At 48.1% G+C, this 25,572-nt stretch overlaps 1 protein-coding gene across 2 annotated transcripts in view; it reads left to right on the top strand.

Annotated features, from left to right (window-relative positions):
* Window positions 1-25,572, top strand: part of EXOSC7 (exosome component 7) — a 261,176-nt gene that overhangs the window by 132,364 nt on the left and 103,240 nt on the right. For both annotated transcript variants that reach the window (XM_069648313.1, XM_069648314.1), the window contains exon 5: window positions 15,576-15,646. In XM_069648313.1, the coding sequence (XP_069504414.1) occupies window positions 15,576-15,646 (71 nt within the window). The remainder of the gene's footprint in view (window positions 1-15,575; window positions 15,647-25,572) is intronic.

Genomic DNA, 25,572 nt, shown 5'->3' with positions numbered 1-25,572 from the left:
GGGCGCCTGTGCTTCTGCCACGCTACTACCCGCTACCCTGTTGGGCGATGTGAGGGGATAGTATGCTCCCTTTTTGGCAGGGCTTCCTTTGGCTTGCTCTCCCATTTACTGGATCTCGCCCAGTCACTCCGCCGCTAATTTGGTACATTTTGTCCTTCATTGGTGTTGGTATTCCCCCCACACCCCTCCACTCCTGTTGGGATTCAGGATCCTCAGCAAGCCTTCTAACCCCCCCCCCCCCCTCTGCTGTTCTGTAGCCCCTCTGCTGCCCTCTTGTCTCTGTGCCACTGTGTGCAGTCCTTGCTGATTGCTGTTATTCAATAGAGGTTGCACTGCACTCTTTGTCTGAGCCTGTTATAGACTGACAATAATGCAGGGTCTACGCGCTTCGTTCCAAGCCATGGCCCGTTGTGGGGGAGGCCTGTTTGATCCCTTTTGTTGTGAGTCCTTCCATAGCGGACTCCCGCTCGCTTGTGCGCCCGTGCCTTTGCCGGCCCTAAACCCCTCCGGCGAGGCCTCGCTGCCGACTCGTGCCTAAGGGCCATCAGGGCGACCCCTGTACTGGGTCCAGGTGGCACATCTGGTGTATGTCCCCTTGCCTCCCTCTGAGCACTTGTACCGCTGCAGCGGCAAGGATTGCCGGGCTCCCGGGGGCTACGGCTGACCCAGCCACTTACTTGTACCGCTCGTGTCACTGGGTGGCGCTGGTCGGACCGTTACCGGTCCTACGCCGTCTCCGCTCCCCTTCTTGCAACGAGGATGACCCCACAAGCTGTGTCTCCTGGATCTTCCCCCTCCAGCTTCAGCGACTCGGTCCGATCACTCCGTCACCCCCGGGGAGGGGTGGCGGTTTGCGCGGGGGGGGGGGGTTCTGTCCGATCAGCTGCACGCAGTCCATCCAGGGGATGGGGGCGGGATCAAGTCCATCCAGGGGATGGGGCGGGATCAAACCCCTCCCGCCTCACTCCTCCTTTCCGCCTCCGTTCGCCCTGGCAAGTCTCCAAGTTTAGCTGCGCTCACCAGGTTTCCCGGCCATGGTGCTTGGCTGCCCGCCCGGGCTGTGGGGATCCAACCTTGGCCGCCCCCTGCCACCCTGGGTCGGGTTCTCTTCAGGACACTGCCCCTCAAGTTGTCCCGGGCTGCGAACCACGGTTGGCGGGAGCCGATGGTAGGCACCTGGGTTTTTACTCGCCAAGCCGCGCACAGGCACTCTGTTGCGGTGTGCACCGAGCCGCGCTCTTGGCCTTTCTTCACCAGCAATGCACTTCACTGCAGTGGCGCTTCTGGGGGATCCGATCCCCGCCAAACTTGGCTCTCCACTCCTGCAGCTGCTCCGATGTCCTCCACCCAGGTTTTAGCAAGTCTTGGCCCCGATGGATTGGGCATTGGCCTCCTCCTTCATCAGGCTCTCCGGGAGCTTCACGAGAGTGCAACCATCTTGGTCGTGGGCTCTCTAGCGCCCCAACCTTGCAATGTTTCTCCTTGTCTTTCCTTCAGATCATTGTATACTTGTCCGGTGTGTTAGGTTAGTTTTTTCAATTTATGCCAAATCTTCCTCAGTTATGAGAGCCTCAGCACTCTTTGGAGGACTTGTGGATTTCTTTTCTATGTTCCTGGGTGAGTGGGAATTCACCTGCCCTCCCCCACTCTTTTCTTTTACTCTGGCTACGGGGGACCTCCTTTTTTTTCTTTTTTTTTTTTAATGTCTCTCCATACTTGAGTCATCGATTAGACAACCGTTCTTCATCTGGTGTCTTGAAAATGCCGCCAAATCCACAGAACTTCGAGAAGCTGATAAGGAAGAATCCTTTGCTGCAAGCCTTTCCACTCAACTGCTGCAGAGAAATACCGACCAGTGTCCTTTTCTGAAGACCAAGAATCCATTGACTGGGTCCTGCAGCATCAACATCTTCATTGCTGAGGTACTTATCTAGAGTTGTTCTGTCGCTCCTGTGTAGCTAGTGGGTTCATTTGTGTAGTTAGGAGTTCCCCCATCCATGTTCACCCAGGCCTAGCACTGGAATGCATTCAGGAAGCCTTCTACGGAGTCTCTGAACCCTTTCACCCCACAAGAACTGTTATTTAACTGCTACAGAAGATTTCCACAGGAATTCTTGCCCTACTCCTACGTCCTGTCCCCTTTCCTCCATACTGTATGGGTGTCCCTTGCTAGGGATGGGAACAGAACCTTTTTCACCAGAAAAAACGGTCTTTCCCCTTTTAATTTTATTTGTGCGCTCACTTGACTCTGCCCCCTGTGCCACACCCCAGTCCTCTTTTCCCCGACGATGGGAGCGGACCGGCTTGACCAATGCTGTGGTTGGGCCTCTTTGGTTCCAGTAATTCCACACGTACAAAGTCTTCCCCGGGGGCTGTCGATATGTTTTATTAAATATTTTGTCAAATCTTATTTAGGATTATGCCTTCCACCATCCTCTGGTGCCTCACCATTCCCCGGCGCATGTCGGCCGCGACAGGTTTCAGTTGGTATCCGGCCTGCAACGGTTCTTTTCCCTACGTCTGACCCGCACACGCTATGCCTCCGGTACCAAGGCGACAACCACGGCTGGGAATGTTGTTCGGCGTGCAATGCCCTTACACCCCGGTCCCTGGAGGATTGGCTGGCGAGGTGGAGAGAGTTCTTCAACAGTTCCCCACCGGAACAAATCGAGTCGTACGTAAGGAGGATAAAAAAGGTAAGTATTTTGTTCTCAAGAGCACCCAGCAAAGGTGACACCTTTCCTGGGAAGCACCCTAGCGGGAGGGGCCTATTGGGCTCTCCTACCCGCAAGGGTTCCGAGGCTCAAGTAGCTACCGGCCTTGCAGCCGAGGGGTTTAAGGATCCTCCTGGTCTCTCCGCTGAGGGGTCAGGCAACTCTAATAATGGGCCAGGAGCCGAGTGGCTTTGCTCGAGGGGGCACCTAAACACAGTGATAAAAGCACTCTCGCCATGTCTGAGGGCAAACCGCCTACCAGGTTGACACCCCGTCCTCGGCAAAAGTCTTTCGTGATAGCGACCTGGGCATTTCTCAGCCACAGAAGGCACAACTGGAAGCAGGGGTCCTGGCAGAAGTGTTGACTATCCGGGCATCCACCAGATCGGGCATTCCTCTGCAAAAGGATGTGGATGCCCTGGCAAAAAAGGGTTGGTCCAAACCGCATTCCCACAACCCACCAGCAAGTGGCTGAAAGCGAAGTATAGACAAGCATAATGTGATTCTCTACTCCTGTCTTTGCAACCGCAGCTGCATTGGTCTGTGATTGCGGCGATGTCCATGTACGTGAAGCATCAAGCATCCAGCAGCCCTTCGGCTCTCCTAGTCCTAGAGGAAAAGGTACTATAGGCATATGGATAAAAGATTTACTCTAATGCCACACTTAATTTGCGGCAAACCAACGCAGATGCTATGTTATCTGCCGGAAAAAAACAGGCTCTGGCGGGAGATAGCCGAATTCCTCATGGACTTGCCAACTCTCGGGCAGGCATGTTTCAAGGCAGGAATAGCAGAGGCCAAATTGGTGGCAACGGAACTAATGGAGTCCTCAATGACGCATATAGATACAGCCGGTAAGGCCATCTGTGTGGTTACGGACATGAGGCGTACGGCATGGCTCCAAGCCACCAGGTACAAGCCGGACGTGCAAGACTGCATCCTCTTGCTCCCATTTGAAGGAGGAGACCTGTTCCACTCATCCACTGACAAAGAGCTGGACAAGAAAAAGAACAGCTCTCAGACTGCCAATTCTCTGGCTATAGTTCACAAAGCCAGGCCCCAAAGAGCTTTAGTTTGATTCAGCCGCGAGCTGACGGAGGAAGTACCTTTGGTGGGTTCAGGGGTTTCCAGGACTGCCGGTCTAAGCAGCCAGACAGGCCCACCAGCCGGCGAAAACAGCCTAAGACCTCACAGCAGGGCTTCTTCCAGTCCCCCTCCCAGGCACCAGCCTCAAAGCGAAAGAAGCAATGACGGGATCAGGATCCACAGTTCTTGGGTGGGGTCAGGCTTGCACTCCACGCTCAGTCCTTGCGGGCTCTGTTCATGGACCCTTGGATACTATCTGTGGTATCTCGGCGCCTCCGCCTTCTCATACATCAAATTGCCCCCGCCCCCTCAGATTGAGGCACCATCTCTCCTTGCGGAGATCCGTTCTCTTGTCGAGAGCGAGGCAGTAGAGTAAGTCCTCCCCCTCGTATCTTCGCAATACAGAAGAACCAGGCAGGTCTGTGAGTATTCCTAGATCTGTCCTTAAACCAACAAAGCAACATCAGTGGCATTCCAAAGACACGTGCCAATGCAGACAATCAGCAGGGCGGCCACATGGGCTTCCCCCTCAGCCTTCTGACAACATTTTTGCTTGGACGCCAGATCAGATGCTGCATTTGGCCAATTAGTCCTGAAAAACGCGTTCTTGGAAATTGCAACGTCTCTCCTCCCCGGGGCTTCGAACAGTCGTAATCGCCCATACAGTATGTAGGAAAGGGGACGGGAGGTATGAGTAATTATAAATTACTCCTTGTAGGGACTAATGTACTACTAGTCCATAGTCCCCTTTCCTCCCAAAACTTTCCACCAGCCTCCCCCTTTAAAAATGTTATTAATCAATTGTATATAGATGTGTCCTGTGGGCTACATTGACCCACTGATTTCTCCATAACCAAGCTGCGCTTCAGCAGAAACAGCAAAATGGTTGCGCTGGCTTCAGTAAGCACCATTGCACCAAAACTGCGTTTTGCAGCAACAAAAAGATGGCTGCACTGTTTTACCAAGCGCCATTGGGCAAGATGGAACAGGAAGCACCCTGAGAAAGGCTACTAGGGTGTGTTCTTGTTTATCTTAAGAAAGGGAGTGAAAAAGCAGCGCTGCGTTGCTGCAAGACCAAAATTCCCATTGAAAAAGGGAATGTCCCCTCTAAAATGATGCCGCTCTGATGTTATTTTTCCTTGTTTTCACCAAACTGCTTTTCTCAAAGACACGGTCACGCCCAGCCATATTCACATTGTGCTCCATCAGAAAAGAGCCTTATTCCTGAATGACAGGCTGTGCTAGCCAAACTTGAGAAAATCAACAAAAGCGTTCCTTCAGCTACACAGAAACACTTAAATTGTGCTACAAAATGCAACAATCACTGCTTGAAAAGAAAATCAGAGCTTTCTGTGCACTTGTCAATTCCAGGAGACCTTTGCCTTGTACAGACTGTTGTGTACAAGAAACTAGCTGCAAAACAATGTTTGAATCTAGATAGAAAAAAACGGATTTGCAAGAAAAATACAACTTTCAGTCTCCACATGTGAAATGCACTTTTGCAAAATAAAGGGAAAAACACTGTTTTAAAAGGCCATGTTGGATAAGGCCCTGCCCTTATCTAGCAATGGGAAGGGGAGTGCGATGTGAAAATACATGTATGAGATGGTTCTATTCAGCAGGTTTTCTTTGAATTCGGAGCAAAATAAATACAATTGAATCAAACTGCAATGGCTGCCCAAAAATAGGTTTCTGCAGTGGCTACACGAGGGGGGGAGGGGGTGGGGAGAACCAGCCAAACGGCTCTGCTGGGAGGATGCTAGCAACATAAGGACCCCCACAGTAAACTCATTGAACACACAAGTGATGATTGCTAGGTTGGACAGACTGTTGTCTGTGCTCCAGCCTCGTACAATAGATTTCTAGGACACTAAAGTGTGAAGTGAAAATTCACACCTCGTGATTTCCACCAGAAGCTTCAAAGGAAATCTCTGTGACAACCTGGGGCGAGGGGGTAGCCTTGGAAAGGCATGCCCATACATGGAGAACAATAGTGACATTTGTTTCCAAAGACTGACTATTAATAAAAATGTTAAAGGCTTATCTTTGCAGCAGGACTCTGCAAAAATGTGAAAATGTCAGTTTAAATGTGATTTTGTGGTTTATAGTTTAAGACATTGTAGCATTCACTGACCCCTTGGGAATAGAAATGGCAGAGAATTGGGTATTATAAAGAAAGTATCCATGATGCCATTGCGAATTTTAACACGGATATGCCTAATAATAATCTATACACATGTGTAAAGTTATAGAATTTTAAGTAATATAATTCTCCCTGAAAAGCGTGAAAAAACGGTAGAAGGGTGAAACAAGGTTCCACAATCGTGAGGATTGGACTGCTATGCTCTACATACAATATGTAATCTGCCCATGTGATATGTTAAAATGCCACAAATGTATAAATGTGTTAATTAGGTAATGACTGATTTTGGGCAAAAAGGACTGTGGGATGCTTTTACCTCAAAAAATGCAACCTCATAAACTGGGACTCCTCCCCGAGGAGGCAACCAACATTGATTGTCCTCTCCGCTTCTTGGAGGTAGGCCTAGCTCAGTTCTGCCCACTAATAATTCTGTGATGTCACCATGCTCTTTATAAAGAGTAGCTGACAGAACTACACAGTCTTCCTGAAGTTCCTGCGCTGCGTTCCTGATCTGCTCCATTCATCTTGCTGATTTCCAACTACAAGGCCAAACCAGTGCTGACCCTACTCCAGACCCCACTGCAAAACCCAAGCATAGCTGATTCCTATTCCCAGCAAGGCCGCTGATCCAGAATCAACCCACTAATCTCCCATTAAAAAGGGGAAAGCTGTGGTACCTTTTTGCACCCTGAAATCAGAACTGCTTGCCCACTATCTGCATCCAGCAGTACCTGTGCCATCCAGTGACACGAATTGGCCAGCTGCTCGCTACCCGGTGGCCAGACCTTGCCCAGCGGACTTTTGCCAGGCGCGCTGCCGTGTGGTGACCAGACCCTGTTGACTTGCCAAAAATCCCCAAACCAAAAAGTGGACGGAGTATAATCCCCACCCCATAGAAACACATAGCCTATCTTGTCTTGCCTTTGTCCTTATCCCACGCTTGGAGTAGTCATATTTATACCCTGGTAACTTGTTGAAACTGTTAGAATTAGCCTTGTATCCAATCCTTATTGCTTAAGTGCTAACACCATCTCTTTTCAATTTTGTCTGGTGTAAATTATAAGCCCTTAGTTATATTTGGAGTAATCAAACTAATTTCCATACATTTTATTGTTGGGGTTGAGCACTGCGGTGGCATGGTTGACCTCGCGAATAAACCTTTGAGCTTACTGTGTTCCTCTTTAACAATGTAGCCTAGATAATTTAGTGTAAGTAACGTTTTCCTTTCTTGCAAAACCGAAGTTTTCATTTTAACTGCTCTATTTTCCTAAAAACGAACCTCACTCTAGCTGGTGAAATGAGAGAGATTTGGAAGGTAGAGACCTATTTTCACCTCTATTTTGTCAGTGTGATATACATCTCTTCCACAGCCAAGAAACCGCACTCCAAATCAGAGTATTTCACCTGTATTTCAAAGAAACAGCTTTTGACATTTTAAACGGGAATTGGTAAATTGCAATTTTTTCCACGTGTCATTTGGCTGCAGCTGTTTTAACTTTACACTCATTTTCGAATTGTATGCTCCTTGTTGAACCATTGCATTGTGATTGTGTCTATGCATTGTTGCCTCAGGGAGAAATGATATTTACTTCAAGGTTTTAACCGCATATTAATTATATATTTGCCATTTCAGAGTGTTATTTTAGGCCTTTGCTAAGGGTTTAAAGTCCATTTTTGCCTCTTATTCTGTGAGGGAAGGTCAGATTTTTATTCTGTGCTCCTATTCAGTGTGCTTTGAATATGTTCTAGGAGAAGGTTAGCAAGTGCATTGCTTCCATTTTCATTGTAAATATCACCCCATTGGTGATTGTTGCCCCATATTAAAAATGGTATGATTTTATTTTGAATTTTAAAAATAAATATTGTATTTTCACCAACCGGCTTGGTTCATGGTCCATTGTGACCCGGGGTATTATAAGTTGTGTACCATCTCAAATTGAATTCGCATAAAATAAAGAGAAAGGCATATAAATTGAGCGCTACATCCTAGGCTGAGACCAAGGTGTGTGTCGCCTGATTGAAATCCTTAACAGTCCAAGGGGACTGAGGTGTGGTTCCGGTGGATGGAGTCGGGGGATCCCATGCTTCCGGGGCCATGCCGCCACGCGCATCTTAATTTAAAGGGGAAAGACCGTTTTTATTTTTTGTGGTGAAAACGGTTTCTGTTCCCTCCTTTACCGAGGGATGCCCATACAGTATGGAGGAAAGGGGTCTATGGACTAGGGTGGGTATTCATTACAGTGAGTAACTTATAATTTCTACAGCTTGTGCCTGCCTTTTTTTGCCTCCAATATGACCCTAAAGGAGACCGAACTAGATGGGGAAGGACTCATAAAGCCTTGGCTCTTTGAAAAGGGTAAGTAACTTACCTTGTATTGGCGTTGTTTCTGTCATAAGAATCTGAAACTTGCCCTTGAATTGTCTATTTATTGCAAGTTACTGCATTATTTCTGAAACGGAATAGGTTACAAAGTTGTTACTCATCTTTGAATTACATAATGTCATTCTGAAAAGTAATGGTCAAGTTCTTACTCAATGAGGGGTGGGTGCTTTTGAATGGTATCCACTACAGGGTTCGAAATTCAGATTCAATGAACAGGAGCTAAAACCAGCTCCTAGGTGTTAGACATCACCCTGTAGGCAGGAGCTACATGCAAGGGAACCTGGAGCTACCAGAGATGCTCCTTTGAATTTGTGTCCATTTTGTACGAACCATTGTGTTTAAATGTATATTAGATGTGTTGTAATTCTATGTCAAGACCGGAGGCTCACATTATGCTTCTCTTGCTTTATTATTTCATATAAGGAAAAGCTCAGCAGCAAGATATTTTGTGCACCTCACATATTAACATACTCGTAATGAAGGTGCTACAAACATATAATAAACATGACATTAAACCACTACAAAATGAATCCGAAGTCCATAATAGTTCCTTTTTAAGGTTGAAAAAAACTGCATTTCCCATGATGCTCCCAAAGTATCCATGGCCATGTGTCCCTAGTCCTCCAATGGGCGTGCATGTATCCCCATAAACGGTCTTGAACAAGAAGTAACTTCCTCTTTTTTTGCTGCTCACAGCAAGAGATAAGTTATTCAATTCTGTTTGTGATTATTTTGATCAGATTTATCTGTGTGAGCGTTTAACTGATTTCCTTGTTATTAATGAATGTTTGCTAACGCGTAGCATATTACTGTTTACTGCTTTTTTTTTTTTGAAAGCAGTACTTTTCTTTTGTTCCTACCGACGCCAGCTGCTTCCTGCTGGCGTCGGAGACTTCATTCCATGCAAACGTTCTTCGTTCGCGTGTACCCGCTTGCAGCGTTCTTCTCCGAACGCTGCAGCGGGTACTGCTGAAGCCACGCTGCTTTCCAAGCCCGAAATTATTTAGCATGGGCTGCGGGGAAAGCAGCGCAGCCCCTCATGGTGCGTGGCGCCGCCCGCGGATTACCACGGCAAGCTCCTTTCCTTGGGGCTCCGGCGCTCGTGTGAGCACTTCCGTTCAGAGTAACGGTTGCTGAACGCGAGCGCCGGAGTCTTTGAGTCCTTCCAACACCAATTCAGCATTAAAAAAAAGGAGAAAGTCAGGAAGGAGAAGGGATACTCCTGACTTCTGCTGCTCCAGCCCGACAGACAAGTTCAGGAGCACAAGACTTGAGACAGGAGTACAATTGAGTACTCCTGTATAAAAAAAAAAATAATACACAAAGGAGACACGAATATATTGATGAATTCATCATAAACACTGGGCTTTGAGAGGAGGCATCAGTGAGCCCAGTGAGAGAAAAAAAAGCGAATGCGTAAGGTGCTTATAACTATCATGGCAGCGCAGTATTCCCCTCAGTCAGATCAGGCTTGTCAGAAGGTGAAGAGGTTAAGTTTTCTTGATGAGGTGGCTATGGAAAGAAGCCTTCAAAAGGCATTGGGATTTACTGTTGAAAACAGTATTAAAAAAGCTGTATCTGGCATGCTCCTGCCAATGCAACAGCGCCTACATGACATGGAGGAGCATATTCAAGGCACATCTCCGTCAAGGGGAAAGAAGACTCGGAAGAGGAAGCACCTTACACAAGGGGGATGTAGTCCGGCTCGCAAGAGCAGAAGCTCTCTGACCCCCCCCCCCGAGCCAATTGATTCCTGCCGTTTGATGCCTTCTCCAGGCTGAAAAAAGCCTTTGAGTCGGAAGGTAACCCCTTCCTTTGAAGGACCCTCTAACCCAGAGGAGGAAAACAGGGGTACAAGACCCTCAAGCCCAGAGGGATATGAACAGGGCATGGAAGACAATCAAAGACCAAGAGTATATGAAGAGCTATCGCTCTCTTCCTCAGACAAGGATACCCAAATATGGGATTCCAAACCCTCAACCTTGGGGATTGCGCCAGCCCCCATCCCCAGAGGCTCCGGGGAGCAACCTCCTGAGAAGCGGATGTTCGCTTCTGAAGACTTGGTACACCCCAGATCCTCCGACTCAGAGCCATCAGCCAGAACAACGGATTATATCTTTCATAGACTGCGCAAGCCGCTTGACAAAGAGATCAGGGCAAGGCTACGGGCAGAATGCCCACGCCCTGAAATACCAGATAAAGTAGCTGTGACTCCAGAACTTGATTCGAAAATGATCACGTTCTTGGGCAAGCACGTGAAGGATCCCAGAAAAGGCATTGACCGAGCCTGGAAGTCTTGCCAGGATAAACGTCTAGATATCACAGGTCCTCTGGCAGAAATCCTAGACCTGGCGAAAGAAGCCTCTAACTCTTCCAAACCTATTGATCCAGTGATCCTCTCTGGTTGGGTCCAAAGAGCAATCTGTCTACTCGGTAACGCAAGCTGTGCTATTTCCACGGAACGTCGGAAGGGCATCCTCTTCAATATCGACTCGAAACTAACTGAGCTGGCAAACAGTCTGGTGCAGCCGCTCAAGGATTACTCTTTGGAGATCCTTTTTTATCAAGGAAATGGCTAAGTTTGTCGGTACTTTTACCGCTTTAGACAAAGCCCAAGCCTCCATCAAGATGGTCTTTGCGTCAAAGATTTTTTTCCAGGGCCGGTCGAGGTCGCTCTTCCGGCCGCTATGCCTTTGACAGAAAACCTCAACACCAAAGGGAGCAACACTATGCTTGGCAAGAGCGCACTGATACCTTCTTACTGTCTAGAGGACGAGGCAGAGGGGGCTCTTGGAAGAGAGCGCCTAAGAATACAACCCAACATCAACCAACAGGTCAGTCTGCACTTGCCAGTGTCACATACACCCATTGGGGGAAGGCTAATGTTCTTTACACATGCTTGAGATGGGGACGTCTGGATCAGGGACAAAGCGTGCGGTCTTCACCTAGAATTTTTTGCGCAGCCCTTTCAAGTCCATCAACCCGCCCCCATAATTATGTCCGAAATAGATCGGAGATCGCTAGACGGCGAGAATCATAGCCTATATCGGAAGAACGCAATTCGCCCCTGCTCGACTCCGGGTGGTTTCTTCAGCCCAATTTTTCTGGTGCGCAGAAAAGAGAAAATAGGGCACGTAATAAACCTGAGAGCGCTCAACTAGTTTAGTCTACCGTCATTTCAAGATGGAAAGCATTCACATGCTCAGACATCCTGAGGCCAAACGATAGGCATCCTTTAAGTCTAGACGCATGAGCCAATCTCAGTGCCCATTCATCAAGTGCACGCTAGTTACCTAAGGTTCTCGTGGGATCTTCAAGATTGGGAGTTCACAAGCCTTCTCTTCGGGCTCTCTTCAGCACCATGGGCCTTTACCAAGCTGTTAAGACCAGTGATGGCTCGTCTCAGAGAACAGGGCGTCCGTCTAATAGTCTACCTGGACGACTTTATACTTATGGCGCTATCTCAGGAGTTATTGCAAGAACAGGCAGGCTAACTATAGATCTGCTGCACAGTCTTGGCTTTCTCATCAATTGGGAGGAGTCAGTTCTTTGTCCTTCCAAGAACCTAGAGTTTTTGAGATTCTGATGGACACTCAAGATGCACAACTCCGTCTCTCAGCTGCCAAAATACATTCTACCAAGCGGGAGATTCGCTGGCTCTTACAGAGGGATCTGATCTCTCTTCGGGAACTAGCAAGGGTGATGGGACTTCTATCCTCGTCTATCCAAGTGATATTTCCCGGTCCCCTTCATTACCGGGAACTACAAAGACTGAAGGGCCAACACCTGAGACGCAGTCTTTCTTATTCTCAACGCCTGACTCTATCCCCTCAGGCGAGGACAGAACTCAGTTTGTGGCTCACGCACATGGAGGCCTGGAACGGCAGAGCCATCTTCGGTTCCACCCCGGATATCATCATCAAATCAGACGCCAGTCGTTCTGGTTGTGGAGCGAAATGTGGTTCAGTAGCCACAGGGGGGGGACCTGTTCTCCACAGGAGTTGGGAATGCACATAAACTGCCTAGAACTTCTTGCAGGCTCTTTCGCAGTTCACTCTTTTGCCAGGAACAAAGTGAGCTGCAGTATCTTGCTGAAGATGGACAACATATCCGCTGTGAGATGCATCCATCATCTGGGCAGTACCAGATCACGTCCCCTAGCAGAACTAGCCAAGGATTTTTGGCATTTCTGCCTGGACCATCGATTTTCTGTCACAGCGGAATATCTTCCGGGTCTCCCGAACATGATAGCGGACTGGCATTCCCGCCATTACGCCGATTCCAGCAACTGGACACTCAGAAGTTTTTCTCCGCCTGCAACACATCTGGGGTCCAATGTCCAAAGATCTTTGCCTCTCGTCTCAACACGCAGCTTCCAGTGTTATACAGCTGGAGACCCGACCCAGCAGCCTCAGCGACAGATGCGTTCCTACAACCGTGGACGCAAGGGGTCCACTACGCTTTTCCCCCCTTTTCAATGATAGCGAGGACCCTGGCGAAGGCCCGTCAGGACCAAACAGAGCTGGTCCTCATAGCCCCAGTCTGGACTTCTCAGACTTGGTATCCAGTTCTTCTGGAACTTTCTATGGATTCTCCAATCCTTCTACCCCACTTCTATCTTCTATTGAATCCGTTGAACCAACCTCACCCCCTGCTCCTCTCCGGGTCGTTGACTCTAGCGGTTTGGAGGATTTCAGGGCGCGATGGAGAACTCCGGGCATGTCCCTCAAGGCAATCCACCTCATTAACGAGAGCTGGGCCCCTGCAACCAGATATTCCAATTCCTGGAATGCTTGGGAGATCTGGTGTCAGGACCGGGGTTTTAACGCATATCGCTCTGCAATTTCCGCGGGTCACGAACCTATACAAGGGGCGCCAGCTGGAGAGCATCACCTTGTTTGCAGTTTGCTTAAAGGTGTCCGGCTTACAGTCCCGCCTCCGTCCCGTTATGATAAACTTTGGGACGTCAACGAAGTGCTTAATCTTTTTCTTTCTTGGCCGTCTAACGAGAAGCTATCGGGTACATCTCTCTCAGGCAAGCTTACTACCTTGCTTTGTCTGGTTTCTTGTAGGAGAGTTTCGGACGTTAGAGCTCTAGACCTAGCGGGCATGTCTTTTTCCCCAGACGGTATTGTTTTTCACATACGAAGAAGAACCAAGTGCGACTAAAAGTGATTTCCTACCCAGCTTTCAGGGAACAGCTCAAACTTTGTTTGGTACAATGTCTGAAAACCTACGAAAAAGTGACCGCTTCACTCAGAACCTCGCCTAATGGTCAGCTTCGTACAGCCATTCGCAAACCCCACAAAGCAGTATCAGCCCCTTCTTTAGCACGCTGGTTGCGCTGGACCCTAGCTCAAGCAGGGATAGATACTCTTCAATTCGGTGCCCATTCCGTTAGAGGAGCCATGGCTTCCAAAGCCTTCCAGGTTGGTGTTCGCTTAGCGGACATCTTGAGGATGGCAGTTTGGGCAGGAGAGTCAATATTCAAAGAATTCTACCTGAAACCAGTAGAACAGCCTGCTTCGATTGTGGTAAGTAAGCTTTGAACTAGCAGAATGTGAGCCTCCGGTCTTGACATAGAATAAAGATTTTCCATAATAACTTACTAGAAAGTCTTAATTCTATTAAAGACACGGAGGCAAGCATTATCCCACCCACCGAAGGAAAAGTCACGCATCGCTCTACAGTATTTATTAAGTATTGCAACAGACTATTGTTTAATGAGTTTTCATGCATAGTCATATTCTAATGCAATAATCTTTTCCTTCCCACCCCGCAAGGGAACTAGGGTTACCATACGCATGAAGTAATTATAGTTCTGTATTTTTTCTTGACAGCATCTAAAGACTAGTCCGGCTAATTAACTGTTAGACGCCTCATCTTCTGGTTGACCGCAGTTGTGTTTCTACTTGTTATAAACGGACAGCTAAGTTTGCAGCCTCGAAAGAGGAAGTTGCTTCTTGTTCAAGACTGTTTATGGGGTTACATGCACGCCCATTGCGGGACTAGGGACACATGGCCATGGATACTATATGACCTTTGGGAGAATCATGGGAAATGCAGTTTTTTTCAACCTTTAAGGAACTATTATGGACTTGGGATTCATTTTGTAGTGGTTTAATGTCCTGTTTATTATGTTTGTAGCACTTTCATTACAAGTATGTTAATATGTGAGGTGCACAAAATATCTTGCTGCTGAGCTTTTCCTTATATGAAATAATGGAAGAAAAGCATAATGCTCGCCTCCATCTCTTTAATAGAATTAAGACTTTCTAGAAAGTTATTATGGAAAATCTTCTTCTTTATCAACATTCTCAAATATTCAAAGTTAATGTCACATTTACATGTTTGGAAGGCACCTGTTGGCCCTAGTAGTCAAAGGTAGCTGTTGGTTTCAAGCTAACCACCCTCTACTATGCTAGAAGCAAGAGCTAAATAGCTCCCAGCACCCCTCAATATGTAACTGTATTGTTCCTGAAACTGAATAAGTTAAAAGTGCTACAACGTTATTACTCACCTTTTGAGGTGCATATTGCCATTCTAGAAGGCATATACAAAGTTTACTACAAAGTGGTTTTACTTGCATGAAATTTATGAAATTGCATACTGCCGTTCTAATAGTCATTTATACTGTGGTTTACCTACCAGCAGTATTATGTTGTTTATATTGTTATTTGCTTATGATAGTACTTACCTTCTAAAGAATTATCTGCGTGTGTATATAAAATAAACCATTATGCTTACATGTATACAAGTGTATGAGGGTTTCTTTGGGCATTTTTGTATGCTGCAAGTTTGTTATACCTTCCTCTCTCCCTTCTAACATACGCCTGCCTGCCCTGCCATTGCTACTTACCTTGAGTGGTACAGACGTATACTAGAAGTTGGAGCTCTGTATTGCCAACTAGATCGTTTGGGCGGACCTTAGAAAAACTGTCCTTGCAGGGTGGAATGGTCTATTAGTTCAAATCTTGTTCAAGATCCTCCTGTGCTCAGGTCTGTAAGTCTGTTTTGAACACTATTGCCTGGTACATCCCACGCTGCAGATCTTTAAAACGATAGTAAATCGACAATTCAAGACTTTCCACCATGACTGGGCAACCAACAATCTTGCAAGAATGTGTTCCTTATAGTTATTTATTTAGGTTGATTACAAGATCTCCTGCACATATTCTGATAATCTCCTTCTTTAGACTTAAAAACAATTGTGTGTTTGACACTTTTGTTCACTTTGTTTTTTAACTAGTTGTTGGAGTGTGATGGAAACCTCTTTGACGCAATCTCCATTGCCGCAAAAGCAGCTTTGTTTAATACAAGGTAAGACCAGTATCTCAACAATTTATTTCATTTTTAGCATACCAACAATTGTATCAAAGTGGTAGTTAATTATGAAAGGCTTTGAGTCCTATGGTCACGTCACGTTGGTTGTTTTAAAGATCCAGATTGAACGCAAACATGGGGTGGGGGGTGCATTTACCGTTTGCGAAATAACGTGATGTCGAGAGTGGTGTGGCGGTTGACATCGGGGGTAGAGACGTCATTGAATGCAATGCTGCTTGCATAAGGTGACAGAAGAAGGCGCAGAACGAGACGTCACATGGAGGAACACAATGAGGGGTGGGTGCTTTGGGTATAGCATGGGGTAGTTGTATGGAACGGGCACTGGGTGAGGTGCAAGATGTTGTAGGGGGTTGTATGCTAGGGGGGGGGGATTTTGAGCGATGGAGATCCATCTAGTTTATAGGCCGACATTAAGAAAGCATACCTTGCAGACAGCCCATAGTAATAGAGCTGCAGGCCTTGTGTGACGAGCAGTATGTATTTTATGACCATTCAGCAGAAAAGTCCCTATGTAAAGTATTGAGCAAATGAAGCTCAATGGGTAGCACTAGGGGGCATCCATTTTGTGAAATGGATGCCGCCTGTGCTTGCCTTTGCAGCACTAATGAAGCAAAAGCCAGCCAGCTGTAGTAAACAAAAGCTTCCACTGAGTGGCTTTTGCTTCATTGGTGCCGGACTCGGAGGACGGAGACCAGAGTCTACAGGCAGGAAAGCTCCAGCTGCATCTCGGTAAGTGCTAACTTATTTTTTAAAATGAGCACTAGCTGTGTTTTATTTATTTATTTATTTTTCTAAGTTTTCCGGGCTGGAGGAGCCCGGAAAACTTAGAAATAAAACTGCAGCTTTTAAAACGTATTTATGTTTGTGGTAGCTTCAGCTTGGAGCCCTTTGGGCTCCAAGCTGAAGCTACTGCAAACTTAAATACAACTTTGTGTTTAAAAACGCTGCGATTTTTCTTTCTAAGTTTCTCGTGCTCCTCCGAGCTGGAAGAAGCCCGAGAAATTTAGAAAGAAAAAACTGCAGCATTTTTTAAACACAACCGCGTTGTTTCTGCCTGCCATGGCTATCACTTTGGGTCTCCGGTGCTCCCCCCCCCCAGAGACCCAAAGTGAAAGACAAGGCAGGCAGAAACACGACGTGGTTGTTTCCATGCCGCAGTGTTTCTGCCGACAGCGGCGTTCACTTTGGGGCTCTCGGGAGTCCGAGAGTCCCAAAGTGAAAGCTGCTGTAGGCAGAAACACAACGCGAGTGTTTAGAAATGCTGCAGTGCTTCTCACTGCGGCAGCTTTCGCATGGAGTCTCCTGGGCTCCCCCAACCCTGAGGGAGTCCAGGAGACTCCAAGCGAAAGCTGCCGCAGTGAGAAATAAGTTTTTGGATTTGTAAATGCCGCAGTATTTACAAATCCAAAAACGTTGTTAATCTTAATGCGCAGCTTCCGCTGAGAGTCTGCTGGACTCCCTCAGGGTTGGGGGAGCCCAGGAGACTCCACGCGAAAGCTGCCGCTGTCAGAATAACAACGTTGTTGTATTTGTGATTGCCATGGTTTTCCAACCACAGCAATCACAAATACAACAACTTTCTATTTTTAATTGGTGCGCCTCAGTTTTTTGCCTTCATTTTACGTTTTCTGTTCTTCCCTGGGCTTGGGGAGCAAAGAAAACATAAAATGAAAGTGACGGCAGCCCCCTCAGCTCTGCTCAGGCTGCAGTAAGCAAAAGCTCCCAGTAGGGGGCTTTTGCTGCTTGTTTAGTGCCACAAGGGCAGAGCTGAGGAGGCTGCCTGAAATCGCAAAATGGATGCTCCCGTGTAAACACTTTGAGCCTCGTTTTCTCAGTGTTTACATAGGAACTTCCATTCAAAATATGTCTAAACTATGTTTTAGAATATTGCCAATCATTTTATCAATTATCATTTCTGAGCGCACCATTCCTTTAAATATGGTTAAACAAACTCCAGCCACTGTGTTGAATTATTTTTCAAACTACACTTGGCAGCAAGGCGTGAGAGGAGAGCTGGGGGGCCAGAGTGTTGTGGTTGGGGTTAGTGGGCGCGGGACAAGGAGCCACTCAGCGGGGAGAGGTTTTGGTGTCCCTAGGGTGCGACATTGGTCCGCGGGGCACACCATTGGTCTGAAGCAGTTTAAATGTCTCGCCCCTTGCCATTTTGTATATTGGACATTGCCAACCAATGGCAAATGAGTACTTTTGACTGATCAGCGCAATCACGTAATTGAGGGGCATTGTTGGAAGGTTTGTGACATCACGAGGGGGTGTTAATGTAAGTGTGGCCAAAAGGTGTATTGTCCAATTAGGCTCATGCAACATGTATTTTATATATAGGAGATTGGCGTACTCCCACCCATCCGCTCCTGTGACCTGCCTTAAAGATGTAACTAAAATGTTGTATGGTAATATGGCACATTATGTATAAAATGTTCAGCCACAGTGGGCAGCTAATTTAATTCAGTACAGTGCCACAGTACTGTATAAACCATGCTGTCCAGCTGTTTGGGGCCAATACATTTGCATTACTTTTTGCTTGGTGTACGCTCCTTTTTAGGATTGTTTTTGTTTAGTTCATGTGACTTTTGCCAGAGGTACCCTGGTACATTGTGGAGGCCCCACCTAGATCCTCAGTTCCCTTGGCAAGCAGAGTGTTTTCTAGCCGCACTCCTGGGAGTGTGGGGCAGGCAGGGTGAGACCAGTTTGAAGTGCACTAAGGAGGAGACCCAGCAGACCCTGAGTTCGCAAAGATCTGCCTGGTCCCCAGCGACACCCGCGCTCAGGTGGAGGTGCAGGCCGTGGGGAAAACTCAGCGCTGAGAGTACTCCAGGATCTCTAAAGCACGTGAGTGTACCCTTGCATGAACATGCAGCGCCGTGCGTGGGCGCACTTGGAGCAGGGTTTTATGTTGTATCGGATGCATTCTACAGGGGCGAGGGGACGATCGGCAGTAGTAGTTGTAGATATTGGTTCCACCCCTCGCATAGGGAGACCGTGTGTGGCAGGCACATCTGTAGTAGAACAGAGGATTGTGTAGCCGTGGCAGACTTTCATTAGATGGGAGTGGTGTGTATTGCAGGCAAATGTATAGTTATTATTCTTTATGGGGATTGAGAGAAGGTAAGCGCTGATGTATTGGTATGGAACGCGTGCAGTAGATTAGAAATGTTGTGGTATATTGTGTTGGCCGAGGTGGAAGAGCTGGCGCAAGAGTGTTGCTGTAAATAGTAGTGCTTAGTGGATTGTTGAAGTAGCTAAGTGGCCGGAGGAGGAGGAGGAGGAAGAGGAGATTAACAATAGAGTAGAGAATTGTGTGGGCCTGTGGAGAGGGACATTAAGTTTGATAATAATAAGTGGGTGGGCCTGAGGAGAAGGCCATTGAAGGGCGATTGATGTGAAAGGGAGGTGTGAATGTATGAGGTGAAGGGAGTGTTGAGTAAGGGTACAGGGGTGTCTGTATTGGGTATGTTTTTGTTTAATATTTGGGATTTGTGTAAGTAACAAACTGATGGCATATATATATTTGAGGCTTGTGGATCTGCTTAGAATCACATGCTTTGCATAGGCTTACATCTAGTGGTAGGAGCAGAGTTTTGCACATGATCGTTTTTGAAGTTCGAAAAGGGGTGTCAACTTGGCGTGTTTGTAATATTATCCCTAGTGTGACGTCTACTTGGCACATTTTTGAGAATTCTCCCTAACAATCAGCATACCCCAGCCTATGTGGAGTGTTGAGGAGTATCCCCTTTCTCACTGCCCCTCTAACTGTTTGGTTACACCGACAAGGTAATCTGAATGGCTGGTGGCAGTGATTTTATCCTACCTACCTTTTGTGCAATATTTACTCCCAGGCTTTACTCACAGCCGAGGTAGTGCACAGAAGGGTCACCATTCGTGTCTCGGGAGGATAGCTCAGGGGCAACATGCTCACCTTGGAAGCAAGATGACACGGAGCACCACAGGTTCGATCCCCGGGTCCGCTCTTAGAAACCTCTGGGTATTAAGCGCATTATAAATAACCTATCATATCATATCATTGACTCAAAATGGTGAGTGTTCTTTTTTCACCAGTTCAAGATAGCTTGTTCTTTCTTGGTCCTTCTTCTGCCATGCAGGGTGGGGAAGGTGCTGGTTTGACTTGTCTTCGGCGGGAATCCTTTGTGAAGCCCGTCAAGGCTCCAGAGTGTGAGGACAGGAAGCAAGGAGGATCCCGAAACTCTGCTGGTCTTTCTAGCATGATGGCCTGGAAACGGTTCCAACTGGGATGCTGACTGTCCTTTCAGGAAGCCACCCCCCAGAGTTTGAATGTGGCATGAATCCTGATTGGCTGGGTTCCTGAATAAGAGGCTGGATTGGTGGTGCACAGAGTCCACCACTCAAACTATATTCAAAGAGAAAATGTCTACAGCTACTTCCAGCAACCGGAGATGTCTGCTGAGGGACAACTGATTTGCTGACCCTTTTGCAACAGAGGAGCTCCGAAGAGGGACGACTCCTTCCTTTGGGCTGGTGGGAACAATCGGCCTTGAGACGACCTGCAATTTGAGCCATCTGCGTCCTTCCTGGGCTGCAAACCGCCAATTCCCTGGGTCCTGCGTCCATTGTGCAGTGCATCGTCTTCAGAAGATCGAATCCACCTGAATTTTGGTGGTCTCCTTCCGGCCCTGCAGAGTCAAGATTCCACTCCTTCAAGTCCCCTCACTAGAGTGCTGGTGCGAGAAAGTGAGGCAAATTAACTGCGCATCAACCTACCATACCTAGATAGGGAAGGACTGCTAAAGACTAAGGCCTCTCTAAATAAAGTATTGGCGTTCAAAAGTGTTTAGCTGCTTATGTTGGTCTTAAAACTTAATTTCTTTTCATGAAACAGAATATTTACAAAGTTTACTACAACATGGTTTTTACTTGCTGTGAATTGCATTCTAGAAGACTTTTACACTGTATTACTTACCAGAACTATTCCACAGTTTTCTATTATGTTTGCTAATTTTGAATAGTACTTGCCTTTCTGAAGAATTCTTTGTGTATGTGTATGTATGTATGTATGTATGTATGTATGTATGTATATATATATATTTCTGAGGCTTGTGGAATCTGCTTAGATCACATGCTGTGCATAGGCCAACATCTAGTGGAAGCTGCGGAGTATTAGTTTGTTTTTCGAAACTCGAAAATGGGCGTCGACACAGGCGTGCCAGTAATACTATCCCTAGTGTGACGTCCACTGTACCCAAGATCCCTCACGCGTCTAGGATCCTCAGATTGTTTTTTTCCGCCATACTAGTCGGAAGCATCTTGCGGAGTACCCTGGCCTTAGCCATACTTTTGCTAATAATTCTTTATTGACATCCTTCCCCACCCCAACGTCGACACTCGACACTCGACGACAGCTGGAGAAGACATCGACCGTCGGCTGCCGCACGACGGAGCTTGGCCTCGGAAGGCCGCTGGCCTCGGCCCGGGCCTGGTAGGCCGCTGGCCTCGGCCCTGCAAGTAGGGAGAGTGGGGGGTGGTACATACTCTTCACTCTTGGTATATAAGTACACCTTATCTTATATATTTCATACACTTACCAGCCCGCTGCCTTTAGGTGCGTATGGAGGGTACCCCTTTCCAATTCTGCCCCAAGTGCAACCGCAAATACCCTTGGGTCGACAGGCACGCCACGTGCAATCTCTGCTTGCCGAGGGACCACCCCGAAGCGAACTGCAGAGCGTGTAGTAGGTTTAAACCTAAGACACTTAAGGACCGTTCGACTAAGCGTTGGGCCCACCACGCCAGGCAGGCGGCCATGGCAGCGGAGGGCGCCTTCAGCGATGGCAGCGACGCCGTACTTTCGGACGGCGAGGGCATTACGGCGTCGAAAGACAGCCGAGCGCAGGTCCCCGACCTCGGAAGGTCGTCCGGCAGGGCGGCTATGGGGAAGACCCCCGGCGACGCAAGCGCTACACACCCTACACACACTAAGCACACTAAGTCCAACCGAACCTCGTCGACTTCTCGGAAAGAGGCACAGATAGAACGGTCCGACTCGGTGTCCTCTGGGCGCTCTCGATCGAGATCGCCTCATGACGCAAGGCAATCATCCACTCTTGCCAAGAGTGCCTCGCTCCCTAGACTAACGGAAGTTCGATCGTCGGAGGACGAAGACGACTTCCACCCCCAGGCCGCGCTCCAAGAGACGGAGCCCGTAGTTAACACCAGCGAGGCCCCACGCTCGAAAAACACCGATACCTCTCCCGATCCTCGACGCCAGGCGTTGAAAGTCTCCGGGGCCTCCAAGGGACAGGGAAAACATTTTTCCACGCACGGGGAGGGGGGGAAACAGCGGAAAGCACATTCTTCCACTCCTGTACGACCATCCTTCCCCCCTAAGCAAACAGATAAATACAAGTCTACTGAGAGATCAACTTCCAGCAAGGGTACCCTTGATAAGTCCCCTAAATTGCCTACTAAAGTCATACCCTGTTCCAAAGAATGGTCATGTCAAGGATGTCTTCCTTGGCTGATTTCTACGACAAGAATCCAGAGCATTTCCTCTCGTATGACCCTCACGGGGCCACACCCTCAGGTTCCACTGATCCTATCCCCCTAAGTAAAAAGGCCCGGTTCGAAAGACCTGAACCCTTCGAGGTGCAGCCTTACTCTACTCCATTCCCTGAGGGGGACCAGGAGTTTGAAATTATGGAGGAACAAGCCGGGACGGAATACTATGCGGATGATGAGGATCAGGAGGAGGGAGAAGATGAGCAGGAAATTTACAGAGTAGATTCCCCGGTAGAGAACGAAGCCCCAGTTACCGACTCGCCAGTCAATAACCAGCCCCTCCTTAATGAGGTTCTCTCTCGCGCGGCAGAACATTTTCACATCGACACCCACGGTGTACAGGAGGAAAGGGACTTCGCAGAAGAGTTGGTGGGAGAGAGGAGGCCGGTCGCTCAGACCATCCCTATCCTTAAATCCATCCAACGAAGAATAGATCCGTCCCTGGTGAACCCAAACCTCACCAGAGCAGTCAACCCCAGGGTCGAAAAGCTTTTCCGGGCAGCCCAGTCTGACCCTCTCTATATAAGAGGACATCTTAAACCAGACTCCCTAGTTGTTACCAACACTCGGAAGAGGGCTGGAACACCCTTATCTTCATCAGAAGCTCCTCCCGACAAGGAGAGCAAGAAACTTTACGGGTTTGGCAGGAAGGTAGCCTCAACGTCCGCCTACCAAGCAAGGATTGCTAACTCCACCACCCTGTTGGCCAGCTACAACTGCCATCAATGGGAAGAGGTCGCGGCGCTCATAGCCTCTGCTCCTGAACCGTTAAAGGGCCAATTGGCTCGGATCTCGGCAGAAGGGAGAGCCGTGTCTGGTTGCATATTAAAAGCAACTTTCGACGCCGCGGACAACGCAGGAAGATTGATAGCAGAAGGTACTGTTATCAAAAGACATGCGTGGTTACGGCAGTCGGGGTTCAAAACAGAAACTCAGGCTTCATTAATAGACAAGCCGGTGGAACCCGATCTATTGTTTGGGAAAGCGGTCGAAGACGCACTTAAAAACGCCAAGGACGAATACGAGACACTGAAATCCCTTGGCCAACTAACCAACAAACCCCCTAACCAGAGGGGGAATAGTAATTTTCGTCGCCCACGCGGCCAAAATTCACAAAGAGGCAACTATGCCCAGGTACAGGGTACACAGTGGAACAACAGCCAGCAGTCTACCCAAAGTTACGGCAGGGGTAACAAGAGAGGGCGTGGAAGAGGCAGAGGCAGCCCCAACAAGGGAGGTGGCACGCCCCCACCAAAGCAGTGACGCTCAGTTCAGGGTCCCTTCTCACGCAACCCCAGTAGGGGGACGCATTTCCAACTTCACCCAGGCTTGGGAAGGGATCACCTCAGACAGATGGGTGCTGTCAACAGTGTCCACAGGATATTGTATAGAATTACTGCAGCGTCCCCGGAACCATCCTCCACGACAAAGAGTACACTCCTTAGAACATCAGAAGATCCTTCTCGAGGAGATTGCCATTCTGCTAGAAAAGGACGCGATAGAACTCGTCCCAGGACACCAGGTAAACAAGGGTATCTATTCAACTTACTTCCTTGTGCCAAAGAAAGATTTGACAATGCGCCCAGTACTGGACTTACGGCCTGCCAACAAGTATGTCAAGCCCCAAAAATTCCGTATGACCACGCTATAAGAGGTAATCCCCCTCCTAAAAAAGGGGGATTACATGGAAACCTTGGATATGAAAGATGCTTATTTTCATATTTCCATGCTCCCGGCGCACAGAAAGTACTTGCGCTTCAAGGTGGACAGTCGCCACTACCAATTCAAGGTACTGCCCTTCGGGATAGCTTCAGCACCCAGGGTATTCACCAAGGTACTGGCGGTGGCAGCTGCACACCTACGCAGGGAGGCAATCCCAGTGTACCCTTATCTGGACGACTGGCTCATAACGGGGGGAAACCCCAGGAATTTGCAGGACAAACATTCAAAGGACTATCGACCTCCTCCACGAATTAGGCTTCTCAATCAACGAGAAGAAGTCAAGCCTAGTGCCAAGCACCTCAAAACAGTTCCTGGGAGCAATCTTAGATACTCAGAAAGGGTCGACCTTCCCTTCGGAAGAGAGAATTCGGAATATACTACTGCAAATTCCACATTATCAGTCCGGTCAACAAAAAACGGTACGCAAAGCAATGCGGTTACTGGGCATGATGGCGTCATGCATTTACCTGGTCCCCCACGCGCGACTGCGCATGCGTCCTATGCAGGAATGGTTGGCGAAACAGTGGTCTCAGGCAAGTGGTCAGTGGGACGATCTAGTGGTCGTTTCGCCAACACTTGTACAGAGCCTACACTGGTGGACAAGAGAGAATCTCGCAAGGGGAAAACCCTTTTACGATCCCGAAGTGCAGGCAGTGGTGACTACAGATGCATGCCTGACTGGGTGGGGAGCTCACCATCTCCACCACACAGCTCAGGGTCTCTGGTCTCACTCAGTAGCCAAGAACCACATCAACCTGCTAGAGCTTCAGGCAGTATTCAGAGCGCTTCGGGCGTTCGAGCCCCATCTAATAAACTTGTCGGTGCAGATCCGGACGGACAGCACGACAGCCATGTTCTATCTGAACAAGCAAGGAGGGACTCGTTCGCCAAATCTGTCCAAGCTTGCCCAGAAAATCTGGATATGGGCACTCAGACGGAACATCTTCCTGTCATCGCAACATGTTCCAGGGGAGCTCAATTCCCTAGCGGATGCTCTAAGCAGAGACTCCCTCCCAGAAGAACACGAATGGGTCCTTCACAGAGAGATCGTAGAAGATCTCTTCTCTCAGTGGGGTTTCCCCACTATAGACTTATTCGCCACAAGCGAAAACAAACAATGCCCAGGATTTGCATCCAGGTTCCCCCAGCCAGACTCCCAAGGGACCGCCCTGTGGATGAACTGGTCAGGGATGTTTGCGTACGCTTTTCCACCAACTCCTCTCATCAGGAAGGTAGTGTACAAGATGAACAAGGAATCGATGACGCTCATCCTAGTTGCTCCCATGTGGGCGAGACAACCATGGTTTCCACACCTACGCAGGATGGCGGTGTGCGAGCCCATCAAACTCCCAGCCTGGTACAACCTACTGTCCCAGCAACAAGGTCAAACAGTGCACCAGCAACCCAATTCAATGAACCTGGCAGCATGGCTCCTGAGGTCATAGAGTTTGGACATCTCAATTTACCACAGAGGTGTATGGACACCCTATAAGAATCCAGGAAACCAAACACAAGGCACTGTTACTTTGACAAGTGGAAGAGATTTGTTATTTGGTGCCAGAATAAACAAAGCAACCCGGTTGATTGCACTCCTTCCAACATTGTGACATACATGCTCCACCTGCTGGATG

Source organism: Ambystoma mexicanum, chromosome 2q (assembly GCF_040938575.1).
Source record: "Ambystoma mexicanum isolate Mex_15411 chromosome 2q, UKY_AmexF1_1, whole genome shotgun sequence".
NCBI lineage: Eukaryota > Metazoa > Chordata > Amphibia > Caudata > Ambystomatidae > Ambystoma > Ambystoma mexicanum.
The sequence above is the reverse complement of the archived record's forward strand: the minus strand, read 5'-3'. Positions and strand labels throughout refer to the sequence as shown.